At 43.7% G+C, this 9,641-nt stretch overlaps 1 protein-coding gene and 1 long non-coding RNA gene across 2 annotated transcripts in view; both read left to right on the top strand.

Moving 5' to 3' along the window:
* LOC116072362 (serotransferrin-like) overlaps nt 1–9,641 on the top strand; it is a 50,108-nt gene that overhangs the window by 17,363 nt on the left and 23,104 nt on the right. The window contains 2 exon segments of the mRNA XM_031343794.1: nt 1,823–2,007; nt 3,430–3,619. Coding sequence (XP_031199654.1) covers nt 1,823–2,007; nt 3,430–3,619 — 375 coding nt within the window.
* Nucleotides 4,162–5,368, top strand: LOC116072363. The gene is made up of 2 exons (XR_004111413.1): nt 4,162–4,255; nt 5,166–5,368. It is a non-coding gene; the product is annotated as an uncharacterized LOC116072363 (long non-coding RNA).

Here is a 9,641-nt window from a genome sequence, read left to right as displayed (position 1 = left end):
CTCCCTTGCTCCCCCCCCTGATTTTTTAAAAAGCTTTCTTTCATGCCACCAAAATGTCATCCTGGTCTTGGTTCTTTGTCACCTTTTATTTCTTTAGTGCTTTTCTGGGTAAGTCTTTGATTTGATTTCTAGGCCTTGACTCTTCACTCTTCATAAAGGCTCCAATGCCTTTCACTTCCTGGTTGTAGCTGTTGTAGGAGACCTGACCTTCCTCCTCCTCAGCTCCTCGAATTGCCAAGCTGCTATTTTTATGCTCAGTTGGCACACATGCAAGCCCATCCTAGTTCTCTTTCCATTGCTTCTGTCTCTAAATAGAGAACCTTGTTATAATCCTCTGCCAGTCCCTCCCATTGTCCCTCCATACAACCCACCTTGGTACTTGGCAATTAACCCAAGGGCTGGATCATGCTTAAGCAAGTCTACCACATAGGGTGGTGGAAGCAATTTGGTTATATTAAAATTAAGTTCTACATCTACATAAGCACATTCATATTCAATAGACACTCGTCACTACTGTAGTGGCAAAAAAGAAAAAGTATAAGTACTCCAAATATCTATTAATGGAGGAATAGTTTTTAAAACACTGTGTTATAGTCACACTATAGAATAAGATCTAGTGGTTTAAAAAAAATACCTTGATTTGCATAAGGGTGCAGAAGAAACTGAGAGCTACAGGAGTTCATATGTATTAAGATCTACTGCTAAGAAAAAAATGTTGGCTTGTAACATCACACAGATTCGTATACAGGCAAATGAGAACAAGGAGCATGTGTGGAAACACAAATTGTCACTTCCAGGATTGGAGCCAGAGAAAACATTGGGATAACATTCTGCATAAGGAATGCAGAAGTGAGGGTTCTTAGTTTGTAAGGAAATGAACTTTAAAATATGATAACGTTGGTCTCACACAGTATTTGTTTAATTACGGAAAAAGTTGAGTGGACAGTGAATGAAACGAGAGAGGTCACGATCCTGCTTTAGGAGCGAGAAATGAAAACTGGCAAGAAAAAAACGCCAGGGGGAACCACTGAAAGCCTCCGAAAGGGCGGAGGTCTTTAAATCGACTGTTGGATTGATTAATTATTGCAAAGAGAATGCAGAAAAGATTATGTAAGCAGCTGAGATACGACACTCGCTCCTGAGACTAGCATGAAGTCAAACTGAAAATGTTGCAGAGGATCGAAAAGCATCGTCTGGGGCGGGTCTTCCGTTTGGAGACCGGATGAGGCAGCACAGAGGCGGGGAAACTGTCTTAGAGCACCACCTTCTTCCCGCCCCTCACTGGAGCTAGAAGTAAAAAAGGCCTTGGGATTTTGTTTTGTTTTGTTTTGTTTTGTTTGTTTTGTTTTGTTCTGTGACAGGCTTCACTCTGTATCCCTGGTTAACCTAGAATTTACTGTGTAGACCAGGCGGGCCCCAGATTACAGAGATCCATTTGTTTCTGCCTCCCAAGTGCTAAGATTAAAGGCATGCACTAGCATGCCTGGCTTTTTTTTTTTTTTTTTAATGCATTGTTGTTGTTTAGCATTAGAATTTAATAGAAATGAAGATTTTTTTCCCCCCATTTAAAAAATAACACTCATAGAACACTGCTCTTTATTCATTTGGCTGAGAGGAAAGATCAGAGGAGAGTGGTCACTAGTAAGCTCTTATGTACCACCTGTGATGAACACCACCACCCTCTCGTCCTGACACTGCCCTAACCTTAAACATGCACTCCTGCTGGACTGAAGGCACACACTCACCATACACCTGTGGATCAGTGACATCCCAGTGACTAAAACGGTTAGATCTGGCTCACCCACCCCTTTTCTCTACCCAGGAAAGAACACTGCTGCGTGGGCTAAGAACCTGAAGGAGAAAGACTTCGAGCTGCTGTGCCCTGATGGCACCAGAAAGCCTGTGGCTGAGTATGCCAGCTGCCACCTGGCCCAAGCTCCAAACCATGTTGTGGTCTCACGCAAAGAGAAGGCGTCCCGGGTTAAGACTGTGGTGTCCCGACAGCTGGTATGAACCACCCAGGGTCTGCTACCATTCTGCTATCATTTATTCCTAGCAGGGGCAGGTTAGTTGGAGCTAAAGGAAGCTTCAGAGTGAGCATTTCCTTTGTGAAAGCTCAAATTTGGACTCTATAGATTGTAGATCAGAGTATCTGCGTTCAAATCTCAGCTCCGCAGCTTTTGATCCACGCCATCTTAGGTGAATGGCTTAAAATGTCCACATTCAGTTCCTTCACTTATTAAATCTAAATAATACCCCCCCACACACACACACGTTTCTAAGTTAATAAACAAAATTAAGTGAAGTAGTGCATACATAAGACTTAGGAAATGTGTGTCTACAGGAAGGGCTCACAGTGTGTTAGGTGGGACTGGATTTCTCAGACCTGGCTCTGCTTGGGTGAGACTTCTAGTCACTACAGACAAATTCCCACTTGACCCATGAGCCCTCGGAACCTAGAATCTGCCTTCTGGCTCACTTGGATCTTGACTCAGGACTTGATTTTCCTCAAGAATGTTTTTCTGAAAACATTCTTGACAGATCTTGACAGAAGATGACAGATCCTGCTTTCTAATGTTCCTTCATACAAGTCTTAAGGCCAGAACTGACTACTATTTCTCTAGCTTACATCAATTGTACCATATTCTTTTTTTTTTAAGATTTATTTATTTATTATATGTAAGTATACTGTAACTGTCTTCAGACACACCAGAAGAGGGTGTCAGATCTCATTACAGATGGTTGTGAGCCACTGTGTGGTTGTTGGGATTTGAACTCGGAACCTTCAGAAGAGCAGTTAGTGCTCTTAACCGATGAGCCATCTCTCCAACCCTATTGTACCATATTCTTAACAGTCTGGAAAATACAAGACTCTTAACCCCAGAAAAACCCTGTCAGGGCCAGCCTTGTGGGGGCATTGGCACAGGGGCCACATAAATACTTTTATCCCCAGGGCCCGTTTATACAAAAAAAAAAAAAAAAAAAAAAAAAAAAAAAAAAGTCACCTTCCCTTCTGGTATAGCTTCCTGCCTTTTAATTTGTCACTAGTTTTGAAAGAAAAGAAAGAGAAAGAGAATAGCATACCTTGAAAAGCCCCTTTAAAAGCATATGATAATCTCCTGTGGCGTTTCTAGTTTGAGTTTAGATTTGAGTCAAACAATCTTACAATAGCTAACAGTTTCATATCAGCATTACCAAATGTTTAAAGAGACAGGCTTTGCTTTTTGACTCAATGTGAAGTCTTTAACCTTTCTACAGTGTCTTATACCTCTACTTCTTGTACAGATTTTTTTAAATGCTATGTCAATTATAAAGATCTTCTGTAGCTTTTCGTTGTTCCCAGGGCTGGCTTGGACCTTCAGCCTCCTGCAGGACAGGTGTTTCTGGTCTGGGACATAGGTTCACATATATTTTCTGCTCACTTGACAGACTTCATTTGGAAACAATGGAAGGGAGTGCCCTAGCAGGTTCTGTTTGTTCCAGTCTACCACCAAGGACCTGCTGTTCAAAGATGACACCAGATGTTTGGTTAGCCTTCCAGAGGGTACCACGTATGAAAAATACTTAGGAGAGGAGTATATGCAAGCTGTCAGTAACATGAAGAAGTGTTCAACCTCACGTAAGTAGGATGAATAGTGTGGAGAGGTTGCAAAGAAAAACCCAGTGATGAGTGCTGGAATGGTGTTTACAAGAACTTCAAACCCTTAGGAAATAGCCACATGAGCAAGAGGAAACCTAGCATATACAACCACATGGGTTATATGCACACATTGTCAGGGGGCCACAGACCCAGGATACTAGGGCAGCAAACTTTTATATGTACACAATCCCACCTTATTTCTAAGAAGATTTAAAAAAAAAAAAAAGGAGTACCAAACTTATTAGAGGTCTTTGTGCAATATGGCAGCAGCTAGGGAGATGTGGCAGTTCAACTTCAAGTGACAGCTGGATTAAATCTAGATATCATATCCTTACTCCACCCAGCTACAATTTTAGTTGAAAATAGCCATAGCAAAAAGAATCTCACAGAAGATCCTTCTATCCAGCTCTGTTCTATAGAACTTCAACAATGATAAGTTCTGGCTAGCTAGAAAGTTGCTAAGCAACATCTGCAATGCCATATTCCAGGAATTTAAATAGAATAAAATATATTTTACCATCTGTTTGGGGATTAATGGGATCACCCGGGAGCCCTTGTAAAGTGTGAGAGAATGCGTGTGATAGACAGTGGTTAGTCTTCTGTTGTAGTTTGTAGGTGAGTCTTGGCCTTAATTTAAGTTGTGCTGGAGGTACAGCTTCAGAGTCTGTGCTGGTTCAGGGGGATGGCACCTTCACGGCTGCCACACATGGACTGGTAAGATGGCTCAGTGGGGAAAAGAGCCTGCGGCGCAAGCCGGATGACCTGAGTTCAATCCCTAGATCTGACAGTAGAAGGAGACAATGTACTATACTATACTGTACTGCACTGTACTAAACTATGCTATGTTTTGTTTTTTTTTTTTTACAAGTTGCCATATGGAATTCTAGTGTAAGCAATGTGATTGTTGATATCTACTGTTACAAAATCCAAGTTGATATTTCCCTTACCTATATGCTCAAGAGAACAACTGTCTGGCGTTGTTCTTTCCCACTCCATCCCTAGACCCAGCTCGGAAGTTGCTGGGGACATTCTCAGGGAAGATGAGCCTTCCTAGGCAGCTTCTCATTACATGAATTCAGGTTCAGAGCCTCACCTGTTAAAAGCAAGGTTGGAGGTCGGGCAAGGGTGATGCACGCCTTTAATCCCAGCACTTGGTTGGCAGAGGCAGGTGGATTTCTGAGTTCAAGGCCAGCCTGGTCTACAGAGTGAGTTCCAGGACGGCCAGAGCTACACAGAGAAACCCTGTCTCGAAAAAACCAGAAAAAAAAAAAAAAAAAAAAGCAAGTTTGGAGATGCTACAGGGCAGAAAGTCACATGACAGCTTCTACACCCTTGCACGGGATCACTCCCTGTGGGAGGCTCAGGAACTGTGTAGGGAAGTAAGGATGGGGGAGGGATGGGACACAGTTTGCATGAGACTAGCAGAACAATGAGCCCTGGCACAATTTATATGATACTGAATTGTCCAAACAGTTCATAAAAGTAAGAGGATTCAGAATGTCCTATATCTTTCTTCTCTCCCCAGGACTCCTGGAAGCCTGCACTTTCCACAAAAGCTAAAATCCAAGAGGTGGGTTGTCACTGTGGTGGGGATGGATGCCCACATGATCCATGGGCTTCTCTTGGCCTTCATGCCCTGAGGGGTTGGGGCAAACTGTGTCCGTCTACACTGCTGTGTGTTACCACATACACAAAATAAAAATGGCTGTTGACTTTATATCTCCCAAACTCCATTCTTTTCTAATTATTTTCACCAGGATTTCTTTCTACAATCTGACTAAAATATTGTATAAACTGAAGCTTGTCTTTTGAGCTCAGGATTCAGGTAGTTGGGGCTGGAGAGATGGCTCAGAGGTTAAGAGCACGACTTGCTTTTCCAGAGGTCACTGGTTCAATTCCCACCAACTACATAGTTGCTTGTATCTCCAGTTCCATGGGATCTGATGCCTCTTTTGCCCCACAAGATCCTGCATACATGTGAGGCACATAAGCTCACGTAACCACATACACATAAAAATAAAAGATCAAAAATAAGAATCTTTTTTTAAAGAAAAATTCAGGTAGCTGGGCAGTGGTGGTGCATGCCTTTAATCTCAGCACTTGGGAGGCAGAGGCAGGCAGATTTCTGAGTTTGAGTCCAGCCTGGTCTACAGAGTGAGTTCCAGGACAGCCAGGGCTACACAGAGAAACCTTGTCTTGAAAAACCAAATAAATAAATAAATAAGATCAATAAATTCAGGTAGTCTTCCCCTTGGCTCAGTGTGAAGCACATAGTCACAACTCTTGGGTCCAGCCAAAGAAGAGATATTTTTGAAAAGGGTCTCCTAGGTTAATCTAATAGAATCAAATCTATATGACCACACACATGCATGTGTTCACACTCCAGAAAGAAGAATTTGTTACAAATAAATGCCCCAGTGAGTACTGAGAAAGTTGATAGAAGACCCACTTTTATTAATTCATTGTGATATAACAGCCATGGTCCAAAACTGAATCTGAATCAGCTTTCAGTAAAAATATCCCTTCGAGCCTGACAACATAGCAAACAATTTGTTGTGAGTCAGTGGGCAGGGTCCTTTCTCATCAGTCAGCTAGACATCATGAGCAGGCAAAGAGAAGCTCTTCAAGTGCTGGTCACTGGGAGCTTTAGTGTGTAGGATGTGGGGGTTGGGGGGGCAGCTGTGGAGGGCAGGCATGGCGATGGCGCCCCCTAGTGTTACAGTCCTCCAGTCCTCCTGTAGACTGCAAGCATTCAGGCCCTTAACTATGCTGTCACCTGACAGCTAAGTCAGTAAGGGCCTATGCTAGGAAATCAAAAAGTTCCATCCCCCAAGGCCTTGGCTTATTTGTATGAAATGAACATTAAAAAGAGTGCTTTATAATAAAAGAATGGCTGAAGAGCTCAGCATTTACACTGAAGTGACTTTTAACAGGTTTTAATAGTCTGCCCAGTGCCAAGGGAGAATTGGGACCCTGTTTCTGTCTCATTTCTACCCCACACCTTCCCTTCTCAGCCCACTTTCCTAGAGGGTCCAGACTCCATGTATCCTTCTCCCATGTATTAGTAATAAGCAGTTGACTGAACACACAGAGACTTGTCATTGGCTCTGCCACAGGCCAGCCAGTCTGGGCCTCCCTCAACCCTAGGGAGAAACGGGGTCCTAGTCAGGTCGACAAGGCGTAGGCGAAGAAATAATGGCAGAGATGACACATGGAAGAACAGGATCTGAATGTATTTCTTAAAAATGGCATCAGACTTTTACAGTCATTGCAAAAGAGAAATGAAAAATCTGGCAGCTCAGTAGTCGGGGTATATCTGAGGTCACCTGAAACACACTGGGTCTAAAACAACAGCCATATCCTCTAGACTGGTGCAGCACCCTCAGGCTCCGAGCATGCTTGGGCCTGCATGGGCCAGGCCGGAGTCCCGGGGGGGCTGCAAGTGCGCCAGCCAGGAGGACAGAGGCTCGAATCTCGAATCTCCAGTCTTCAATCTCGAATGCTGACTGCTGCTCTCTCTCTCTCTCTCTCTCTCTCTCTCTCACACACACACACACACACACACACACACACACACACACACACACACACTCGGCTCAAGGTCTTGCCCATCCTTAGTAAAACACCCACGATGCTAATCTTCTGGGCTAATAGAGACCTGTCTCTTTCTTGCTAATTCCTAGAGTGGTTCAGCTGTAGTATATTACTGAGAATGAGGATTCTACTTGAACATTCTGTAAGCTTCCATGCCCTACCCACAATGCTGAATGCAGTTAGTTTGGATGAGTAACATTCTTTATGAAATTCCAAGCCAGGGTTTGGCTAAGATGTTGGAACATTGGTAAAGGTCAGAGAGCAATGTCCAATTTTGTCTAGCTATTAATAAATCATATCTTGGTGGGCATCTAGCATGTGAGTTCGCAAGGACATATCTGGGTTACCTCTGAGTTAGGGGATGCCACGACTTACTGAATACCCAGGAGGCACAAACTCCCTTTGAAGTCATAACTCCTCTTGTCTGAGATCAGGCTTTTACCCCCGATATTGCAGACTTAACTGGAGTAGACGAGTGGGCGTGGTAGGCTCTACATGTCTCACCCTGACAGAAGTTGCTGCTACCTACCAACTTTAAGACCAGCTTAATTTTTTATTCTTAAGCCTGTTTCCTGCACTCTGTGCAGAGTCTACCCTCCCTTTCTTGGGATGTTTTTTCCATTCCGACATGGTCATTCTCTTTGATTCCCACCTCTTTCTGTTCACTTGTGACCTGAATTGTGAGCTTATCCTACCAATCTGGGTATCTTAAGGATTCTCCTCTTGACCCAGTGTTCTCTTCTCTTTTCAGATTTCCTTCTAGCAGTGTGAACAACTTTGGGGCATTCATATTCATATTTGAGACCCAACTCTCCAGCATCCTCCTCCTATGCCTCCTTCTGTAAGGGTCCAAAAACCACTGAAGGAAGACCCCAGACTCAGATAGTATGCAAAAAACAAAGAGTGTTTATTCTGCAGAAACAACCAGCATGCAGGGTCAATAATTCTTTGAAATGGTGACCCTAGATAAAGGCATGCAGGCCTTCTTATAGGGGACAGGGAAACTCTCTGGAAGGATTAGGTAATCTAAAATTTCATTGGTGGGTGCTAGGGGTTACAGGTGATCAGTGGTCTAAATTCCTATGTCATGAGTGTTCAACCATGTGATGAGATAGGGCTGCCCAGCACAGATGGCCCATCCTGAGTTAAGATATTTTCCCATTTTTGTGGTTATCCTCAAGCTGTTCTTTGGGAGAGGGTTTTTATGATCTTGTTCTTGATTTTATGGTCTGTTTGAAGAGCTGGTGTCTTATGGCCTAGTTTTTGGGACTTAGATTCTATTTCTGCAGCTGGTACCTGAAAGACTGGGAGACTTAGAAATTTGGGAAAAAGCATGTTAACGAAAAGTAATGCACTGGTAGAAATGTAACAAGCCAGAAAAATAAAATAGCCAGTTCCAAGAACTCAGAGCCTCAGGGCTCTGGTTTCCGATACCTGCCCCTCCTGAATGATCCACAATGAGGGCGGAACTAGGAATGAAGGTCTACTGGTTTACAAGGCTCTCCACCCTGCTGACACTCTCCACCCTGTTGACTGGTAGATGAAGATCACATTCTTAAAATGAATGTTTCCCTCCCTAACTGAATACCTTGAGTTGGGTCCTTCTGAAATTTTCCACTGTTTTTGCCATGTTTCCTTGGTAACTCTCTCTCCGCCCCCAGCTCGTGGGTTTCCCTTTTAAATATCCCACACTTCTTGTGTTCGGTGTCGAACTCTGGCCAGCATGGTCACGAGATCGACCCCAGTACCGGTATCCCCAATAAACCTCATGTGATTGCAGCAAGTTCGGTCTCTCGTGAGTCACTGGGTGGTCGCGTCATCCCGAGACTTGAGTAAGGATCTCCCCAGTTCTGGGGGTCTTTCAGTACCTACCTTATGGCCTTTTTTTTGAAATCAGGCCTGGCCCTCAAAATGGAGACAAATGGTGTCCTTAGATGGGGACAAATGGGGTTTATATTGTCCCTTCACTTTGACCTGTAGAGTTTTACAGAGATCAGAAACCCAACCAATCAAAGACAGGGAGTGCAGGTGTAGCTCAGTAACAGATTACTTGCTCCAAGTTTGATCCTCAGCATCACAAACTAAACAAAGCCAACGAGCAAACAGACAAAACCTAAGGGGATCTATCATCTATCTAGCAGGACTTTCTAGGTCCTGAAAGACCCCTGGGGGAGACCCCCACTCAAATCTCTGGAGGACGTACACCCAAAGAATCACGAGAGACCACATCTTGATGTAATTACAAGAGGTATATTTTAATTTTCAGGGTGCCTTGGTTCGGCACCACACCTATCTCATGCAGGAGATAGTGGAGCCGACTACGAGGCTTGAAAGTTAGCGGTTTATATAGGGAAAAGGTCTGAGGGAACAAAGGGATCAGTGTGGTCATACATGATTGGCTAGTTCA

This window comes from Mastomys coucha, unplaced genomic scaffold (assembly GCF_008632895.1).
Source record: "Mastomys coucha isolate ucsf_1 unplaced genomic scaffold, UCSF_Mcou_1 pScaffold23, whole genome shotgun sequence".
NCBI lineage: Eukaryota > Metazoa > Chordata > Mammalia > Rodentia > Muridae > Mastomys > Mastomys coucha.
Note: the sequence above shows the minus strand (reverse complement) of the source record. Positions and strands in the feature narration are given on the sequence as shown.